This window comes from Humulus lupulus, chromosome 7 (assembly GCF_963169125.1).
Source record: "Humulus lupulus chromosome 7, drHumLupu1.1, whole genome shotgun sequence".
Classification (NCBI taxonomy): Eukaryota; Viridiplantae; Streptophyta; class Magnoliopsida; order Rosales; family Cannabaceae; genus Humulus; species Humulus lupulus.
Genome location: NC_084799.1, coordinates 7,067,591 through 7,090,414, shown reverse-complemented (window position 1 = coordinate 7,090,414; position 22,824 = coordinate 7,067,591). Strand labels below are relative to the sequence as shown.

Below are 22,824 nucleotides of genomic sequence, written 5' to 3'. Positions count from 1 at the left end.
TTTGGATTGATGTCCCGGAGGCTAGATATTGGTTTGGGAACCTATGTTGTTCATTTTATTGATGGTGTCCCTTATTTGCTTATGATTAGGTGACCGCTAAAGGACTTAAAGTCAGATCATTCTCAAGGGTCATTCTTTTATTCAATCTAGCTCGAATCAAATGTAAGAAAAATGCACCCCATATGTGGCATGCATGATTATTCATGAGGCATGTTGAATGTGTAAATGTAGACTTTGATTGCATATTAAATGCTTAGCATACTTTCTCATCTATGAATGGCACTGACTCATTAGTCAGGGATTGACAATGGTGTCAGTATTAACTGTGAAGCTTTGACTCATTAGTCAAGTTCGGCAGTAGTACTGAGCATTGGTCACATGGCATTGACTCATAAGTCAAGGACGGTTTTAGCATGTTTAATGCAAGCCTACAAAGATTAGATCTAATTGACATCTGCATTTAATGACTCAAATGAGCATCAATGCCGGACCGACCTCAAGTTCGATGAATATTAAAAAGTGCTTGTCTAGCCAAAGGCTAGTCATTTAGAGCTAGAGCCAGAAAGGCTAAGGTGACCTACACGTCACATGGCTAGGAGGGTATGGGACCTCCAGAGCGTGGCTCATTAGTCACATATCCAGAGCATGGCTCATTAGTCACCTATCCAGAGCGTGGCTCATTAGTCACTTATCCAAAGCGTGGCTCATTAGTCACCTATACAGAGCATGGCTAGTGACTTACTCATCAATCACTCATTTGATTAAGGCTATAAGCCTCAGTATGATTATCAGAACTTCCAAGTGTTAAATCACTCATCTGTTCAGAGCTATAAGCTCTGTGTGATTGTAATGATCATCATTTGATATTATTTACATACATTATTGTGTTTTCTTGCTGGGCTTTGGCTCATGGGTGTTGTGTGGTGCAGGTAAAGGAAAAGAAAAGCTCACCCAGTCTTGAGTGGAAAGCTTAGGTGGCGTTGTGTACATATGCGGCCGCTTGACCACCACGGCCAAGGAGTTCTCAGAGGAACTAGGGGGTTTACCCTAATTATTGCTGCTTTGGTCGGCGGGTTGTAAATTTCAAATAGTAATGACCATTTTGAGTTGTAAATAACTTGTAAATGTTCTAGTGGGCCCACGAACAGTTTTTAATAAAATATATCCTTTCCTTTTTAATTGGTTTTATACCTTAACCTATTAATGACACTTAGAAGCACGTTTTTAACCAAAGGACTCGGGTAACGAGTTAAATTTCCAGTTCACCGTCGCGGTCCCGGGGTAACCGGGGCGTGACACTCAGCGACATCATAAGGACTATGATCAATATATCATGATGATCATAAAATCCAATCTTTTCCAATAAAAGAGGAAGCATTACAGCAAATGCTTCAATTACATGTAAACTCAAATTTTCATGCCTCGCCCCCGACATAGAATCATAAACAATGAGCAAACTCCTCTTTATGTCAAAATTTAGCAAAAGCCAATGAGCGAGATCATTCACATTAACAAGCATGAGAACATGATCAAGTAGATTCCAGTGAGTGCTGCAAAACAATGACTCGCTCCTCATAATCTTCAAAGGAACACAACTGTCATCAATGTTAAATGTACCACTGCCTGATTTCTTAAACTTCTCATACATGAACACAATATTTTGGCCAAAACAACTATCAGTAGTAGAGACTCTCCTCTTCAAACCTTTGGACAACTTAACATTTCTCCTCAAATAATACATCATGACATCAATATGCTGGATTTTAAAAAATAAATGTTTATAAGACCACTATGAAGAAACCTGTTACCACTTACAACATAACATATTTGAAAAAAAAAGGGTAACCAATTCCCATTAGCTACACAGTAAATTATAAAGTTTGGGTAACAAGTTACCATCAGCTAAACATCAAAATTATACATCTAGGTAACCAGTTACACAGAGCATTGCAACACAAAAAATGACTGTGGTAACTAGTTACCCCATCTAAACTACTACAATATACATTTGGGTAACCAGTTACACATATCATTGAAACACAAAAAATGACTGTGGGAACTAGTTACCCCATCACAACATTATATTAATGTAATTTTTTTTTTTTAAAAATTGAAAAATGATAAACACAACATAAAAAGAAAGAAACTCATAGATAAATCAACAAACTGCCCAAGATAATACAAATGGTAGAACCAAGTCTTCTCATCAATAAAAATGAAAGTGAAATCGATCGATGGTTCAACCTTGTTATCATCATATTTCTTAAACCTAAAAAAAAAAACCAAATAATTTCAACAAAGCCAAAATTAAAAAATAAATTGTACATACTTGTTATTGTGCTTGACTTTTGTTTCAATCCAACTATGATACTCAGAAACTTGTTCTTCAGTGTGATTATGACCAAGATCATTAGAAAAAGGACATATATTATCCAATACAGTCTTTTTTCTTTTCTGTTTACCTTCATCTTGAGAAGATCCAAACTTTGTCATGAAAGGAGACTTGACCACAGCACTCGGCTTTGCCTCTCTTTTCTTAGGCAAAATAGCCACAAGATCAGCTACCCTTAAAGAGTCATAAACAACAATCGACCAATTACTTTTATCCTCCACATAACTGTTATCTTTTAATGGTCTCTCAGCAGACTCATTTATAACCTTCCACATTTCATTTGACACATGAAATGTAGGAGTTGAAGGAGTCGAGCATAGCAATTAGGCTTCTTTAGATTGACTCTGCAAAAACAAAAGAGAAAAAACATATAATGTATAACAAATATAAAAAAATAAACTACTTACTTATACAATATATGATTAAAACAATATACCTTAACAAGAGTAACAAAATCTGACGCAAGCTTCACAGAATGCTTCAAATCAGCCCCCAACTTTTCACCAACTTCAACATCTTGGTACCCTCCCACACAAACATCATCAAAATAATCCTAAAGAAAGCAATAAAATATTTAAACAAGATAGACAACAAATATTATACAAAAAGACAATTACACAAGAAACTGGTTACCTAAGAAGCATGCTCAAAGTTCATTTGATTTTGAGAATCTAAATCTCCACCATCAGTTTTGACAGACACAACAGACTTAATGTTTACAAGCAAACCAATCGCTGTAGCAAAATCAGCTTCAAAACTTTACTTCAAAGAACCAACTTCACCAATAATCAACTTTTGGGAAGCTTGGACTTGAGTCAACTTTACATGTAACTCCTTGATTTGATATTGGAACCCCTTGTTATAATGATCCTACATATAATTAAACAAGAAGACAAAAAAATTAAAACATAATCACATATACAAAGTGTTTTAAAAAAAATAAAAAATGAAAAAAAAAAACAAAAATAACCTCCAAACGCTTCTTTGGCAGAAAAAGTCCAGGCCTCAATAAAGGCATCTCCGATAGTGGAATATCCTAATCTATAGGTGGTGGTGTTGGGCAGAATACACTTTCAAATGATAAAGTTTTCAAAATACCCAATTTCTTTTCATTCGCATCAGGAACGACAATATTGACATCAAACTGCATTAAATTTAAAAAAAATAAAGAGAATCAAATAAAATGAACATAACTAGCAACAAAAAGCTTCAATAATTAAATATGAAATTAAAAAAAAAACTATCAAAATGACAAGTAACCAATTACTTACAAATATAAAACAAATATAATAGATACAAAAATACAACACAAAACAAAAGAGGAAAAATATTACCTTCTCATCTAAAAAGACTTTCTCAAGAATTTCTTGATAACTCACACTATCCTTGGAAATGAAGAACCAATCCTCTGACATAAAAACGATGAACAAATTGGAATTGTCTTGTAAATCCATATAAGAAATGCAAGAGGAAAACCAAAATACTTGTAACTCCAATAATCAAGAGACCCATCTGCTTTTCTAGGAATCTTCATATAAAGAGCATTCCTCTCTTTTAAAGTTGAGCGCATATAACACCTAGTTTTTTGTCATGCAAACTTTTTCAACATGGAAATCTCACAATCAACTAGACCAAAAAACTTGTTGTCTACCCTTGTCTCATTCTGGGTCCCAAACAAAAAACCACCCAAAAAGTGAACAATCCCCAACTTCACAACAAGATCATCATCCATGGCATTAAAATTATATAAATTAAAAAGATTACTAACTTCATTTTTGCTAACTTTTCCATTCGCTTTAACACCAGGGAAAAATTCTTTCCTAAGACATTTTTTACCATCAGGAAACATACTTAAATCAACACTACCAGCACAATCTGGTCCAGTAATTAATCCAAACTCACTAATAGAAAACCTCACTACCTTATCACCAAGCTTAAACCAAAACTCAAATTCTTCTTTTTCCTGATGAACTTCCCTCATCAAAATACTATGTACAAACTGTGCTTGTCATGCAGTTTTTGGCAAATTCAAAAAAATGACCAAAAGGAGTTCTTCTAAACATAGCATTCTGCTTCTTCGTGAATACTTTTTTCAAATCAGCTATAACCTCTTGTGTTATTCCATTGCTGAAACTTACTTCCAAATCGAAACTCTGGTTTGATCATATAATGCACAACCTGAATAAAATAGAACAAAATTACCACAAAAAGGAAAATTAAAATAAATAATAACTACAACATTAACAAACCATACACATCTAAGGAAACCAGTTACTTTAAGAGCTAACCAACTACATTACAACATATACAGTACAAAAACAAATCAAAATTAAAACAAGAACACTAAAAAAATCCCAATTAAAACGATTATGTAGCAGAATTAGAAATAGACAATCGCAAAAAAAAAAACTAGTTACCTTGGACATTAAACAACACATGAAAATGCATACACTGGTAGGGTAACCACTTACATGTAGACTTATCAGGCTACATTACAACTTATATAAGGCCAAAAAAAAATAACTATAAAACAACAACACCTAAAAATCAAACTTAAAAATGATTACTAACAATCATTATAAACAAAAACTCACAAAAGAAACCAATTACATACCAAAAGTAACCAGTTACCTATAAAATTACACAACACATGAAAAAAGCATACAACCTATACAAAGCAAAAACATATCAAATATAGATACAAGAACACTTAAAAATCATAAATAAATGATCACTTAGCATCATTAAAAACAGACACTCTAAAAAATGAACCAATTACTTATCAAAGTAACCGGTTGTTATATTATTTAATATAATATAAAATTAGATTAAATAATGTGACAAAATGTGATTTGTCACACAAATGTGATTTGTCACACCTTGTAACATATTATTGAGAGTCACAAAATTGGACACATGTGTGTATCCAAATGTGACATATTTTGGAGTTACAAAATCAGTTACAAATTTGTAATTCACAAATATTACCCAATAATGTGTATATTATATGTTACACATTTGAGATTGGATTTCATAAAGCCATATGAGAAATGGCTGATAGAGATGTGATTTTAACTCTCATATTGTGTATGGAAGTTACAAAATCCAGTGGGAATAAATTGGAACGTTTTGAAAAAAACTGAAAAATCTGTTGCTGATCTTGACTGAGGGCCGCGGCGCCTGGAACAAGCGTCGCGGCCCTAGTGGCTGACACCTTCTTTGAATTTCGGTTTTTATCCAATTTTGAACGTTTCCAACAGCCAAGTAACTCCCAAATCTCTATTTTAATTCCATAAAACATCCAATTAATCATTGGTAACAGCCATGGGGGTTGGTGGAATTTGAAATTCAAAGGGTGTCTCAAAACTCTATAAATAAGAGCCTAATGCTCACTTGTAAGACACACAATTTTTCATCCACAAAGCACTTGGCTGAAAATACACCTTGAGGCTTGATTATTCTAGAGAGCTATTTCCTTGAGAGATCCCTTAGTGCTTAGAGAATAGGGGAAATAAGCTTTTGGACAAAGGTCTTGAACCTTGTTCAAGTTGGTGATCCCCACTACTCTACACTTTGGTTGTGTGAGAGTTTGTTTGTGTTTTCATTCTTTTTGATCTTGTTGATCTTATTTACTTGTATTATTATTGTTTTGAGTTTGTAATCTTCTTCTCCTACATCTTTTTAGTTACTTGTATTTTGAGCAATTGAGTTGTAATATTTATTTAATCAATTACCTTGTCTATTGTATTTTTGCATAGAGTTGTATTGGTTTTTCCATATTTCCATTGAGAAATAATATATATATTCTCTAACACCGGTTACCTTAACAATTAAACAACACAGTTAAAATATGAATAATTTCAAAGTAACCAGTTACCTATAACCGAAAAGGATATAAATAAAGCACAATAAACAAAAAAATATAGTCTTGACGCGGTTCTTCGGCAACAGGTAATTATATGAATAAAGAGAAGGATTAGTGCTAAATGATAAACCATAATATGTAAATATTTATGTGTCAAACTGGCGAGTGTAGCTTAGAGGGAAGGTTATAACTCATTTCTTTTTAGGTGGTTCGAAGGTTAAAATCCCTCTAGTCCACCAGTCAATATTATTGATATATCTCTGATAATCCTCACAGGGTGTTTCTTTACAAATTAGAAGCCAGCCCTTCCCAACACCCAGGGTCTCCATATTTATAGGGAGAGGACACCTGGGTGTTGGCAAAGGGGGTCATCCCGTGACCTTCTTACCCATCATGTCACTTCTGTGACAATTATGATTAATTCCTAAAACTTGACAATGAAGTGTTGTCTAATCAATAGGTAAGGGAGATAGATAATGGGCCGCATGGCCCAAACTAGTCGTGGGGTGCCTGAACACGTACATTTATGCTGCGTGTCCGAGATTTCAGGAACGGAGTAGACACGTGATGTCTGATATGCGCACGTTTACATTGCGTGGTTAACTTTATAAAGGGTCGGAGGTGTCAGCTCCAGGTCGTACCCCGGGCTTGATGTAGTCCCAGCTCACGATGTTCCCACTACTGTCCTGATACCTTCGTGTATTCTCACTGAACCTTTGGCTACCTCGAGCTAAAGAGGTAGAGACTCGTAACAGCAGCTCCGGGTAGGTGGGTTCCACGTGTCAGATAGGATTATCCCCTTTTTCAGCTCGCTAATAGCCCGTGGATGTTTAGGGCGTACATATAGTAACCGGTTACTAAGCATATAAGAATTTGTTAACTATAAAAAAACTAAACAACCTACTGAGAAAAAAAAACAATATTGAAATATGAAAATAAGAAACTAAAATATCTGATTGTTAGTCTCATCGATAATCACAGGTCCACAGGGCTTCAATCCTTCCCCAGAACTTCGAGGAGAACGTCGCAATTTTACTAACGGTCCAGCCTGATCAGTGGACATAGAAGGGCCAGCATCCCCTCCCTTTTGAACCATTTCTACACAAACACCAACACAAAAAAAAAATTGAAACAACATACACGATATAACTTCTAACTCAATGAACAATATATGTATAAACTCAGTGTAACTACATTAGTTCAAAAAACAACATACAGAAACACAAAGCTTTTGATTAACAGTTAAAGTTCACATTCTCTGTCAACTTGTATCAAACATGTAGCATGCAAACACTAAATATGCAGTACCCAACCTTCAAACATGAATCGACTTTGATCAAACATGAATTTTCAAATATGATAGAAAAATGCACTACAAAAAATGAGGAGTATGGAAACAACATACCTGAGGCTAAGAAAGTGAGAATGTCGTCAACCTAAGAGTGGTGTGAGTGTGGACTAGTATGCCAGCAGAAATACCACTGATCGCCTACCTTAAGATCACCGTTCGACTCCGATCACCGCACTTGAAGAGCTTTGTTCGCCTTCGTCCTTCGTTCACCGATGTTGCTGAGATCGGCAACCCAGAAAATTGCCACAACCGCCAAACAGAGGAAGAAATCGCACACAGAGACGGGAGAGGAGAGAGGACAGAGCAGAGAGAATGAGGTAAAAGTTAAATTTTCTGGTATAAAGTAATAAAAAATAAGCATAAAATAAAGTATGGCATAATAAGGATAAAACAAATAAAAAAATGTAAATTTTTTTAATGAATAATAAATAAAATAAAAAAACAATTTACATAACTACCATTCTACTTTAATAAACTCTTATTAGTAATAAAAATATGACATAATTAGGATTTGTTACAAAAATATGGGGAAAATATCCATAAAAGTGATTAAATTCATAAAAACCCATAAAATAACTTTTTTTTTTAAATAAGCCATATTTTTGCGAAGTTTTGTTAAAAATACTCATTTAAAATGTAATTTCCACTATTATAATATTTGTTATAAAAACGTATAATAATTCTTGTAAGAAAACAAGCTTATAAACCAACCAAGAAAAGAAACTCAACATAACTGTTTCTAATGTAAATGAAAAGTAGAACCAATTAGGTCATGCTTCAAATTTAATAATGGACACATTTGGATCTAAAACTACTCATACGATACGAGTACATACGGCACGGATTATTTATCACTTAGTTACAAATTTATAACCACCACGGATTCAGAATTTTGTTTAAAAGTCAGTGTGTTTCTAATATACATTTTTCATATAAGTTTCTTAATTTGGATTTTCTAAATTATAAGAAAATTAAAGCTATTCTGTTAAAGAGAAATCTAATATGTGTGAAAGACAAAAAATAGGAAGAATAAACTTGATATATATTTTTATTTGTATTCACCTCAATATAATTCAAGAAATAAAATTTAAATGATTTAACTGATTTGGTCATTATCTATATATATGACCAAATAATATGTTAGGCACCTATTAATTTTTCTAAATTATGACTAACCACTAAAATTCTTTAGCCCTACAAATTTTATCTCTACGTAAAATAAGTTTTGACTAAATATTATTTCTTAATTACAAGAAATTTTTTGCTCTAACTTATGACATTTAGTTTAAAAAAATTATGTTATGACTAAAAGGTGGTCACTAAATGATAGGCTACATGTGTGTATATATAAGGTACCACCATAGTAAACTCATTTGCAATATCACCTTTGGATATTGCACTTCTTGATGGCACATGCATTTTGTAATTGATCAAAATAAACAAAAGAAAACAATAATTATGTTGTCATTTATCTTCATAATTATATTCTTATCATATTGTTCTTAATTTGAAGAACTATTCTTTTTTCCACCTAATATTTATTAGGGTTTTGAGGATAATACAGAGCTTTTTCTTTGCAATGTAAAAAAAAAATTAACGTAATTTGTAGTGTTTTTAGTTTGATGATATATATATATTTTTATGGTGCTTTCTCTTCATTAGATTCGAATAATGAGATCAGGAGATTAATTTATTTTCTAATTAGGTAAATATCGTAATTTAAATCGATTGATAATAATGTTTAGGTAGTTACCAATTTTATTTATTTAGTTTATAATTGGATTGTTAACTAAGAAACTATTAAAAGAGGTCAAACAAAAACATAAAGATTTTGCATCAACAGAGAAAACTATAGATTTTGCATTGTTATATGTAATGTCTTAAGTTTTTATAAAAAAAAAATTAAAAATTAACTGAGAAGAATTACAATGGTACGACCTTATGCTATCAATGATATAATAAGATGAAGACATCTTAAGACATAGAAAAAGAAGAAAAAGAATATGGTTCATTTGAGAATGAATATGGAATTCCAATTTCACCTCAACAATCAAGGCTTAAACACAATCAAGGCTTAAACACAATTTGGTGTTATATTTATCCTTGAGAGAACATTCTTTGGAAGTTGGCAAAAAAGTTGGAAATGTTTCACTCACTTTTATCCTAAATATTATAGTAAACTTATTTGGATTTTAGTACATATATATACACAACTAGCATAGATTATTTACTATATATCAAATTTATCTTATTTGTACATGAACAATATGTTGTGTACGTTTATTTTGGTAGAAGAGAAAAATGGTGGAGGTGGGAAAGTGAGGAAAGTGTTGAAGAAATATATCAATATTGTCTGATATATTTTTTATAGCTAGTATTAGGTAAAATGAAAACTAACCTTCCTTAAAAATATGAAAATGAAAAGATATTTTATAATTATATTTGGTCAATTTTTTTTTTTGAATGGATATTTGGTCAATTTAATTCAATTTCTTATTATTATTAAATCGTTTCTATTATTGCATTATTGACTCTATAAATATCTAAAAAAATTATGATCTCATAACCTAAAATGAACTCTAATTAACATTTGTTTTCGAAAATCCACCACATTCTCCCTCAGCGGCACCTTGCGCAGGCCACAATTTCTCTCGGGGGTCTCACAACAACTGTGGATCGGCCTCTCTTGGTAATAAATTGCCCAAATGATTTTTCTTTCCAATAAATTAATATTTATCTTATATACAGAGAAAAAATCTACAACATAAAATAAAACAACTTTTGGGATTCTTGGTATATCATGATAGTGCTGGCCAATATTGATTCTTAGTTACGATTACGAATATTAATTAATTTTAAATATTTAAAATCATTCTAGGAGCGACTATAGGGGTTTTTTTTTTAAGTTATTATGATGATTTGAGCAAAGTGAAATAGGTAATCAATTCTTTGCTTGATTTGGCTTTTTATTTGTGAGATTGTTTTTTTATTTAGTTTGATGATATATAATTTATCTTTTTAATGGTGGATCTGTTAATTCGTTACTTTTTTATGAGATTACAGTGACAATCTTATCAAATAAATATTTACTTATTTGATTTATGTATTTTATATTTGACTTGTTCACTAAGAAACTATCAACTTATTTTTTTATTATCATGTGAAACTGTTATTTATAGATTTATTCTTCTAATTTTATTATTTCAATTCTTTTTAATAGAAGAATTAAAATGGTACGACTTTATGCTATTAAGGGTAATAAAATAAAGAAATCGAAGAAGATGATTCATTTGAGATTGAATATAGAATTCCAATTCCATAAAAAATTATGTCCATAACTTTGAAAGTGACAGAGACATCGTTTTTGTAGAACGTAGAAAATATATTATAACATTTCTAGTGTAAATTTTTTAATAAATGTTATTTGACTCATGTTATGTATGCATTTGGATCAAGTTAGTGCAACAGTTCATGGAAAGATTAAACCAAATTATGTCGATGATTTTATAGCAGGTAAAAGCCTTTCTACTTTTATTTGTATCGTTTTTTTTTATCTTTGAACATTGCTCCTTTTAACTTGTTATTTGTTATAATTTTTATTTTTTTTAGTTTCTAACTATCCTATGAACAATGCACATTGTACCACAATGATTTCCTAGTCGCTAGAAAAAAAGTGGAAAATAATTATTTGATGTGAAATTCGTCTCTACTGATAGAATTAGCTATTAAAACACTAAACTATATATGATTGTGAGAGAATTTCATTTCTATTCCCTCGTTTTTTTTTTTTTATTTCCAAGTTCAGATTTATGGAATTTACATAAAACATTTTTTTAACAATAATTTAAATAAAACATTATCTACTTTTGTGAAACCCAATTTTTTTCCCATCACTAAAATGCAATTAAAACTAGAATCCTTGGCAAGAAAAGTATAACTACTACATATAAAAAACGCTAGACTTTTTTGACATCAAAATAATAGCTTTAACGACTCTTGTCAACGCAATTTGGAGCATTATTGTGACAGGGAATAATTCATTTCAACAAAACAACCTTACAAAAGAATTGGCCAATTTGCACAAAACAATAATAATAATAAAAAAAATGCAGGGCATTTGTATCCTTAAGTAATTTACTAAACGGCATAGTATAAACAAAAGTGTTTATTCTAAATAAAAACTAAAATGAATATTTGTGTTTACTATGTTTGCATAAAAATAAACTTAAATGTATATTGCTGAAATTATGACAATGGTGTTTGTCCCATACCAAGATAAACTAATTAGTTGACTTCAATTTCAGGAATAATCATATCATAAAAAAAAATTAAAAAAACAACAACTAAGTTTACTTATAGCTCAGCAAAACACAATAAATAAAAATATTAAACTTTTTTATAACATCTTAAATCAAAAAAATAAACAAAAACTTTTATGGAACAATATATGGACCATAAAAATTGATAGAAACAACAAAAAAATAATGCAGTATTTAACAGTACATAGCAAATGCGACAACAAACCAACAAAAACAGCTTGTTTTCGTTTCGTATAAGAAAAATGTCACTCAAAATTTTCCATCCAACTAAAAGCATTGCTGTATCCTTAAATATAAAATGTGGATTTGAACCACTTTTCTGTGCACCATAAATAGATTAGTGAAAGCAAAATATATGCGGAATAATAAGACATACAATTCATGTGGTTCACCAAATTATGACTACATTCACGACGAGCTGCTGCATATCTTTCACTCACTATAAATAGAAATATTGCAAAAATGTTTACAAATACTCATGGGTCACAATCCCGACCACAATTATACCCAAGAATTTTGTTCTCACCAATGACAGATTAAGATTATACAGTAAATTGGAAAGTACCTTAATGAAATCACCCAACATCAGATGAGATTGCCTTGTGTAACCTACCTGTCTCTTGCAAAACTGGGATCAAGACTTTCTGCAAGTTTGAACAACATAGTTTAAGTGAACTAAACCTTATCCTCGTATGTTTGTTTCTAAGTTTTTCACGATTATTGTTTGCAATGGGGTGTGTGTGTTGTGTTGGGGTTCGAACCCCAAGTGTAACAACTAAAAAATGTGTCAGGGCTAGTAAATGATTAGTGACAGAGCTATTAAAGAACAGAGCTAGTAAATGGTTAGCATAAGTTACACCGACTTCCTCTTAGTGCTCAGCATAAGAACATAGCCATATTAGATGCAAAATATACAAGGAAATACGGAATGCGTCAAAGTTTAATAAACTACAGAAATGGCAAAAAGTTGGTAAATTTTGTCTAAGGTCTATCTACTCATTTAAACCACTTCAGAATTCAAAACCAGATACGAATGCGTCCTATTAAAAAGATAGTAAGGCCTATCTTTGCAAGGCTAGCTGAGGTTGTTACAGAGAAGAGACCATGATAACGCTGATGTCGTTCAAGAAAATGACAATTTTTTATTTATTTATTTATAAATATACGGTTATGCTCATGCATTTTAGTCAAGGCACAAAGGTCACTAGGGGTACTTGAAATTCAATACTCAATATTAAATTTAACATAGACCTATATATATATATATATTGAAAGTTTAAGCTCATTTTGACTAGAGAGAGTAATCACAAAACAAAGCTTGGTATCATTTGCTCTAACCCCAACAATATGTTTCTGGAAATAATCATAGCAGCTTTATAAATGGACAACCTACTGCTTACCAATTTGTTCAAAAAATTTAAGAAAACCGATGTCAAAAGTCCAGTCAATTATGAGACATAATGAGAATTCAATATTAAAAGAAAAAGGAATACAACAAATAGACAAATAATCAAAATTCAATAATCAGCAATAACAAGAAAGCTACATACGTAATTTGTGAACTTTATGTGACTTCAAAATATTGAACAAGTCTTACAGTCTTTCTTGACTAAGTAAAGACAAAAAAAAAGTGAACAGAAACGACAATGATAGAAGTCTCAGTTTAAGACAGGACACTAATCATCCAAAGCCAAATATGCAACAGATCCTAGATCCTAACTTACATGAATACCCAATTATATAATGGAATTGAAAACAACAATAGTTAAATTGGAAAAAAATGGTCATGAAGCAGCAAGGAAACGGCGACTTTGGTAAGAAATTAACTGTCAAAAAGACTAAAGGAAATATGTTCAATAACAACACAATACAAATTGAAGAGTCATACCTGAAACTTATATAAGGAGGTAGTAATTTTCTATATACTTCTCATATGCACTTCTCTTCAAATAGATGAGCATAGCCTTCTTCCAAGGCTATCCATTAACAAGAAGGCACACACAATTATGGAGACAATTAGAACAAATCTCGAAAAGTACCAGCTACAATATTTCATCTTAACATTATGATAAAAAATCATAAAGCATAAGCTATTGCAGCAGTTCGCTTGTGCTATGCCTTTACAAAACCATCACTGAGTCATTATATGGACATAGATAGATAGACCATCAGGAAACTTTACTTCAATTATAGCAAGATCTTGTTTGCAAAATGAAGAATCATGATATCAAAACACTTGTCTAACTAAACAGGACATTTCAATACCTACCGATTTATAAAAAGGAGCTATATATATATGTATATATAACTTCGTTCTTCATATATTATGTTATATAGCATTTATGTAACTTCATATATCTATAGCATGAAGACAAAAGCATCTTGAATAAAATCTAAAAAAAAACATTTTATTCAATCGATATCAAATCATCAATCAATCGATGATTTTCCCTAATTTCCCCCATGATCAATCGATAACTCAACATCAAAATCACACAAAAACCATAAGGACAATAAGTTATGAACAAGTCGGAGCAACTCACCTGAGCACCACGCAGCACGTCGATGAAGCAGAGTCGCTGGAGCCAGTCACCTGAGCACATTCACAGTGCAAGCCGCCATTGCAGACATTCGAGCTCGTCTGAGAAAATGGAATAAATCTAAGGGACCAGAGAGAGAAGGCATTTAATTTAATAGCCAATTAGTGACTATCATAAGCTGTCGCTATTTGGTCTTTAACTACCAAGTGGTGGGCCGAAGCCCAAACTACAATCCCTATTTTTTCCTAAACTTAAAATATCCATTCCCATCATATTCTCTCGTTTCATTCACACGCCGATGACACACACGTCCCGACCCATTCTTCTCCCTCACGCAAATCAGAGCTGCCAAAAGCTTCAGGCGTCCTCTCCTCTGTCCCTCCAGCAGACAGCTCCATAAACGGCGACTAGGTACATTCAATCCATTTTTGCAATGTATATTTTGAAGTGCAAAATTATGATCTATATGTGCTGAGGCTATACGCAGTGAAGGCCTTGGGAGATTGTGTCTTCTCAACTTTCTTCTCTGACGTCATTGATTGACTCAGTTGTCAATTTTGTTGTGGTAAATATTTATACGGAGAAAAAATCTACCACATAAAATAAAGAAACTTTATAAAGAAACTTTTGGGATTCTTGATATATCATGATAGTGCTGGCCAATATTGATTCTTAGTTACGATTGTGAATATTAATTTTAAATATTTAAAATCATCCTAGGAGCAACTAGAGATTTTTTTAAGTTATTATGATGATTTGAGCAAAGTGAAATAGGTAAATAATTATTTGCTTGATTTGGCTTTTTATTTGTGAGATTTTTTTGTTTAGTTTGATGATATATAATTTTTCTTTTAATGGTGGGTCTGATAATTTGTTAGTTTTTATGCGATTACCGTGACTATCTCATCAAATAAATATTTACTTATTTGATTTATTTATTTTATATTTGACTTGTTCACTAAGAAAGGTTTGCATTGTTATGTGTAATTGTTATTTATAGATTTATTTTTCTAATTTTCTTTTTAACAGAAGCATTATAATGGTACGACATTGTGCTATTAAGGGTTATAAGATGAAGAAATCTGAGAGATATGACAAGGAAGAAGAAGATGATGGTTCATTTGAGATTGAATATGGAATTCCAATCCCACCTCCACAATCTCAACAATCAAAGCCCAAACCACAAGCAGGTGTTATTTTTGTCATTGAGAGAGCTTCTTTGGAAGTTGGCAAAGTTGGAAAGGTATCTTATCTATATATATATGACCAAATAATATGCTAGTCATGTTTATTTATATACCTATTTATTTGCTAAATTATGACTAACCACTAAAATTCCTTAGCCCAACAAATTTTATCTCTACGTAAAATAAGTTTTGACTAAATGTTATTTCTTAATCAGAAGCAATTTTTTGCTATAACGTATGACATTTAGTTAAAAAAATTATGTTGTGACTAAAAGGTGGGATACATGTGGGTATATATAGGGTACCACTATAGTGAATCATTAATTTTAATCACTACCTATATGTATTTTTTAGTATTTTTGATACATAAATAAGTTGTACTTCTAATTTTTTTTAAATGACGAGATTTCTTACAAATTTTTTGGAAATTCAGAATAATTTAGGATGTCAAAATCAAGATTTAAGTAATTTGTTGGGCGCGTACTTGTGTCAATATTTATACTTGCAGAAGTCCCTTGTATATATTTACCTACAAAGCTACCTTCCCTCTATATATTGTACTTGGTGTTCTCCTTTAATTTCATTGTGTGCATATACCTTTTTCTTATTTATTCTCTTTAATATATTTTTGTTTTTCTATCTTTTCATAACAGACTTGTCAGCTTTTAAACTCTGACAATCACTTAAACTTTTTAAGGAACAATGGCAAAAACGAAAATGATTACCGACCCGATATTGTCCATCAGGTTTCTCTTCTTCTTTCATTTTTTTAATTAATCAAAAGTGTGAATTTGACTTGATTATACTAATTAATTAACATTATTATAATTGTCAAAATGTGCAGGCCCTTTTGGCCATCTTAGACAGTCCACTTAACAAGGCTGGAAGGTTAAAAGGATTGTATGTAAGAACTGAGAAAGGGGTTTTAATTGAAGTGAAACCTCGAACTCATTTGCCAAGAACATCTAAACGTTTCTATGGGCTCATGTGTAAGTACTCACTCAAGTTATCACAAAACATAGCTTATTTTAGTATGTTTGTTTGTTCACTATTATTTTCCATTACTTTGCAGCGCAATTGTTACAAAGGCTAAGTATAAAGAATGAAAAAACTCATGCAAAACTTCTGCGTGTAATCAAAAATCCTGTAACTCAATATTTACCTATTAATTCTCATAAAATCGGTGAGCTTTTAACTCTTGCTTTTCTTTAGTAGGTGGTATCATATATTTACATTCTATAACATTTATTGACTAATTAATATACATGTTTGAATGAAAGGATTTTCTTTTAGTTCGGAAAAGTTGATAAAAATGAAAGATTATGTCCATAACTTTGACAGTGATAGAGACATCGTTTTTGTGGTACGTACAAAATGTATTATAACTTTTCTAGTGTAAATTTTCTAATAAATGTTATTTGACTCATATTATGCATGCATTTGGATCAGGTTGGTGCAATGGCTCATGGAAAGATTGAGTCGGACTATGTCGATGATTTTATAGCTGGTAAAAGTCTTTCTTCTTTTTGAGCACATTTTCTTATTTGTATTTTTTTTTTATCTTTGAACATTGCTCTTTTTAACTTGTTATTTGTTGTAATTTTTTTGTTTGTTTGTAGTTTCTAATTATCCGTTGAGCGCTGCACGTTGTACCACAATGATTTGCCAGTCGCTAGAGGAAAAGTGGAACATAATTTGAAGTGAAATTCGTCTCTACTGTTAGGATTAGCTATTAAAAAATTAAACTATTTATGATTGTGAGAGAATTTCATTTCTATGCCCTCATTTTTATTTTTGATTGGGAAATTTTTTGGAATAAATTTATTGATATATGCCAACATTATGGCTCATCCCAAAAATTGGCCATTTAGTAATAATTGGATCACTTTCACTCCAAGAATCATAATGGTAATGCTGTCACCTGCAGATGAGTATGATTTGGAAATTAACTTTACTGTTGGGATTTTGATGATGCGAATTTAGCTTTTGCTTGATCTTAGTTTCTGGTTTGTACAGTTGTTACACTTTTTTTGTCATATGTTATTGTTTAAATATTTCGTGTCACTATACTTAGCATCGGCCAATGGCATTATTCAAGTCCTTGCTTTGGAGAATAAGAAGAAAATTCTAACATATATCTTGATTTTACCATTATCATTCTGAGTTTGGTAAGAAACAGTTAGTATATTTTGTAGTAGAGTATTATCCAAGAGTGCATGCATGAGCTAATACTCTATTTCCAAAATCTAAAGCTACAAAAGATAACACTTATAACCGCTAGAAAACAAGTTTATTCACGTATAATAATCGTTAAGATAAGTAGCATAGATTACATCACAAACTCCATATGATTTTTTAGTGACACTCACGCATACATCTTATTCAAGATCCTTCCTAATCTTTTATTTTCTAAACCTTTAGCTTCCGAGAAATAGAACCTTTAGTTTCCGAGAAATAGAGCTTGGTTGACCAACATTTGGGTTTGTATTATTCAAAGTTCCTGCTTTATCTTGTGGCAAAGAAGCCATGGGATTCTTGTCTCTAAATGTATAGGTTCTGAAAGTGAAACTTCCATGGGAACTGGAATCATTTTCATCATCTTAAAATGCCCCTCTATACTAGAAGGCCTTGCTTCCACTCTCAAAGAATCCATAGAATCCTTGTCCACATTTGCAGAGGAGAAGATTTTGGTGTTAACATGGCTCCTACAGACTCTGATGAAACACGTTCTCTGGGCTCTTGTAAAGCCTGGGCAGCTGAACAAAGAGAAAATAAATGAGCAGAGAAGAAAATGAGAGAAATACAAGGCAACAAAGATAACAGAAAGTGGGAAATTGAAACCATGGTTGGATTTTGGTATTACTTATGGGTTCGTGCATGGATTGATCGATTAGGGTGGTGAGTATTATTTATATGGAAGAATAAGATCATGATGATTTAAAGAACGTGAACCTAAGAAAACCACAAATAGTTCACACTTTTTTGGTAAGAAAAAGAGAGTTGTTATTAAAGCTAACCCAAAAGGTGTGGTAGAGAAGATCGGACAGGAGTTATGGAACACGAAAGACATGTTTTTGGTTCTGAGTTTAGTGATATGTTCTTGTTTTGAGGCAAGTTCGTATGTAATTAATATTATAGTTATGAGGAAAATCTTTCAAAGTAAGATTAGGATGTTAATAACTGCAAAAACCTTCAATTTGCTAATAATAAAAACTCAATACTGAGCCAAATAATAATAGTACATGTTAAAGGATTCGATTTATGGATGCATTCTCTAATTTCCAAAGCAAAAACAAACAAAAAAAGTTTCAAAGAGCCAATTAGTTCTGAAATTTTTGGTGGCAAAGTTGGAAAGGTTCCACTCACTTTTATCCTAAATTATTGTAAACTTATTTGGATTTTAGTACATATATATATATATATATATACACAAGCATAGATTATTTATTATATATCAAATTTATCTTATCTGCATATGAACAATACATACATTTATTTTGGTAGAAGAGAAGAATGGTGGAGGTGGGAAAGTGAGGAAAGTGTTGAAGAAATATATCAATGTGTGATGTATTTTTTATGACTACTATAAATTTTTATAGACATTAATTTTGTTTTCTGTTGTCGTCTAGTAGTATTAGGTAAAATGAAAACTAACATTCTTTAAAAATATGAAAAGGAAAAGATATTTTATAATTATATTCGGTCAATGTAATTGAATTTATTATTATTATTATTATTAAATTAGCTAAATTGTTTCCATTATTGTATTATTGACTCTATAAATATCTAAAAAACTTATAATTTCATAACCTAAAAAGAACTCTAATTAACATTTGTTTTCGAAAATCCACCACATTCTTCCTCAGTGGCACCTTGCGCAGGCCACAGTCTCTCTCGAGAGTCTCACAGCAACCGTGGATCGGCCTCTCTCTGGTAATACATTGTCCGAATGATTTTTCTTTCCAATAAATTAGTATTGATCTTATATACAGAGAAAAAGTCTACAACATAAAATAAAGCAACTTTTCAGATTATTCTTGGTATATCATGATAGTGATAGCTAGCCAATATTGATTCTTAGCTACAATTACGAATATAAATTAATTTTAAATATTTAAAATCATCCTAGGAGAGCGACTATAGGGTTTTTTTTTTAAGTTATTATGATGATTTGAGCAAAGTGAAATAGGTAAACAATTCCTTTGCTTGATTTGGCTTTTTATTTGTGAGATTTTTGTTTGTTTAGTTTGATGATATATAATTTTTCTTTTTTATGGTGGGTTTGTTAATTTGTTAGTTTTTTATGCGATTACAGTAGTGAGAATCTCATCAAATAAATATTTACTTATTTGATTTATTTAGTTTATATTTGACTTGTTCTCTAAGAAACTATCAACTTGTTTTTTCATTGTTATGTGTAACTGTTATTTATAGATATATTCCTCTAATTTTATTATTTTCTTTTTATTAACATAATTAGCATTACAATGGTACGACCTTATGGTATTAAGGGTAATAAGATGAAAAAATCTCAGAGATATGACAAAGAAGAAGAAGAAGAAGGCTCATTTGAGATTGAATATGCAATTCCAAATCCACCTCAACAATCTCAACAATCAAAGCCCAAACCACAAGCTGGTGTTATATTTGTCATTGAGAGAGCTTCTTTGGAAGTTGGCAAAGTTGGAAAAGTCTCTCTCTACTTTATATTTACTAATTCATCTATTTTTTATTTATATATATATATGACCAAATAATATGTCAGGCATGTTTAATTATTTATATACCTATTTATTTGCTAAATTACTAGCTAACCACTAAAATTCGTTAGCCCAACAAATTTGATCTCTACATAAAATAAGTTTTGACTGACGACCAATTTTTTGTTAAAAAAAAAATTATGTTGTGATTAAAAGGTTGTCACTAAATGATAGACTATATGTGAGTATATATAGGGTACCAATATAGTATTGATTATTTTTAATTACTACCTATATCTATTTTTTTAGTATTTTTTATACATAAATAAGTTATAACTCTAATTTTTTTTATATAACGGGACCTCTTACACATTTTTAAGAAATTCAGAATAATTTAGGATGTCAAAATTGAGATTCAAACAATTTGTTGTGTGCGTACTTATTTCAATATTTATACGTGATTTCGACATCTGAAATTTCTTGAAAATTTGTGAGAATTTCCCAGTAAATACATTATACACCCATGTATTGAAAATACTAAAAATACTACCCACTAAATTTCCATATATATATATATATTTAACTACAACGACACCTTCTCACTGTATATTGTACTTGGTGTTCTTTAAATTCATTGTGTGCATATACCTTTCTCTTATTTATTCTCTTGAATATATTTTTGTTTTTCTATCTTTTCACAACAGACTTATCAGCTTTTAAACTCTGACAATCACTCAAAAATTTTAAGGAACAATGGCAAAAAAGAAAGTGATTACCGACCCGATATTGTCCATCAGGTTTCTCTTCTTCTTTGGTTTTTTTTAGTTAACCAAAAGTGTGAATTTGATATGATTGTACTAATTAATTAACATTATTATAATTGTCAAAATGTGTTGGCCCTTTTGGCCATCTTAGATAGTCCACTTAACAAAGCTGGAAGGTTAAAATGATTGTACGTAAGGACTGAGAAAGGGGTTTTAATTGAAGTGAAACCTCGAACTCATTTGCAAGAACATCCAAACGTTTTTATGGTCTCATGTGTAAGTACTCACTCAATAGTTATCCCAAAACATAGCTTATTTTAGTTAGTTTGTTTGTTTGTTCACTATTATTTTCCATTACTTTGCAGCGCAATTGTTACAAAGGCTAAGTATAAAGAATGAAAAAAATCATGCAAAACTTATGCGTGTAATCAAAATCCTGTAACTCAGTATTTACCTATCAATTCTCATAAAATCGGTGAGCTTTTAACTCTTGCTTTTCTTTAATGAGTGTTGTTATTTGGTACCTTATAGTGCCCAACACCACACGAGGTGGCACCTCATAATTGGTTAGCGATACCTCATAATACTTATTAAATTCAAATATGTGGGACCTGATATTGAATTGCACCAATAGCGATACGCCAACTCTTTGTAGTGTTGGACACCACTGGTACCCTTAGCAATTCTCTTCTTTGGTATCATATATTTACATTTTATAACATTTATATTAACTAATTAATATATCTGTTTGAATGAAAGGATTCTCTTTTAGCTCGGAAAAGTTGATAAAATTGAAAGATTATGTCATAACTTTGAAAGTGATAGAGACATGGTTTTTGTGGTACGTACAAAAATGTATTATAACTTTTGTAGTGTAAATTTTCTAATAAATGTTATTTGACTCATATTATGGATGCATTTGGATCAGGTTGGTGCAATGACTCATGGAAAGATTGAACCGGACTATGTCGATGATTTTATAGCTGGTAAAAGTCTTTCTTCTTTTTGAGCACATTTTCTTATTTGTATTTTTTTTTTGTCTTTGAACATTGTTCTTTTTAAATTGTTATTTGTTGTAATTTTTTTTTTAGTTTCTAATTATCCGTTGAGTACTGCACGTTGTACCACAATAATTTGCCAGTCGCTAGAGGAAAAGTGGAACATAATTTGAAGTGAAATTCGTCTCTACTATTAGGATTAGCCATTAAAAAACTAAACTATTTATGATTGTGAGAGAATTTCATTTCTATTCCCTCATTTTTATTTTTGATTGGGAAATTTCTTGGAATAAATTTATTGATATATGCCAACATTATGGCTCATCCCAAAAATAGGCCATTTAGTAAAAATTGGATCACTTTCACTCCAAGAATCATAATGGTAATGCTGCCACCTGCAGATGAGTATGATTTGGAAATTAGCTTTACTGTTGGGATTTTGATGATGCGAATTTAGCTTTTGCTTGATCTTAGTTTCTGGTTTGTACAGTTGTTATAATTACACTTTTTTTTGTCATATGTTATTGTTTAAATATTGACCTGTCACCACTGAAAAAAAAAAAACATTTTCGTGTCACTATATTTGGAGAATAAGAAGAAAATTCTAACATATATCTTGATTTTACTATTATCAATATGAGTTTGTGATGAGTTTGGTAAGAAACATTTAGCATATTTTGTAGTAGAGTATTATCCAAGAGTGCATGC

The 22,824-nt window shown here is 31.1% G+C and overlaps 1 protein-coding gene, 1 long non-coding RNA gene and 1 pseudogene across 2 annotated transcripts; 2 read left to right on the top strand and 1 right to left on the bottom strand.

Annotated features, from left to right (window-relative positions):
- Positions 1–12,424: 12,424 nt before the first annotated feature.
- Positions 12,425–14,810, bottom strand: LOC133789400 (uncharacterized). The gene is made up of 3 exons (XR_009873551.1): positions 14,471–14,810; positions 13,816–13,903; positions 12,425–12,571 (listed from the first exon to the last, which is right to left on the bottom strand). It is a non-coding gene; the product is annotated as an uncharacterized LOC133789400 (long non-coding RNA).
- Positions 14,811–15,506: 696 nt separating this feature from the next.
- On the top strand, positions 15,507–17,624 carry LOC133789399 (uncharacterized). Its single transcript, XM_062227240.1, has 7 exons — positions 15,507–15,710; positions 16,308–16,400; positions 16,499–16,643; positions 16,727–16,837; positions 16,935–17,017; positions 17,104–17,161; positions 17,274–17,624. Exons 1-7 carry the CDS (start codon positions 15,507–15,509, stop codon positions 17,351–17,353), a joined length of 774 nt encoding a protein of 257 aa, XP_062083224.1. The 3' UTR covers positions 17,354–17,624.
- A 2,517-nt stretch (positions 17,625–20,141) lies between these two features.
- On the top strand, positions 20,142–22,289 carry LOC133789398 (uncharacterized; annotated as a pseudogene).
- The last annotated feature ends 535 nt before the right edge of the window (positions 22,290–22,824 follow it).

Excerpts from the sequence above, each read along its gene's own strand:
- LOC133789399 (XM_062227240.1), top strand. The coding sequence starts at position 15,507 with ATGGTACGACATTGTGCTATTAAGGGTTATAAGATGAAGAAATCTGAG. Across the intron at positions 15,711-16,307 it reads AAGTTGGCAAAGTTGGAAAG|ACTTGTCAGCTTTTAAACTC; the intron begins GTATCTTATCTA and ends TTTTCATAACAG. Across the intron at positions 16,644-16,726 it reads ACGTTTCTATGGGCTCATGT|CGCAATTGTTACAAAGGCTA; the intron begins GTAAGTACTCAC and ends ATTACTTTGCAG.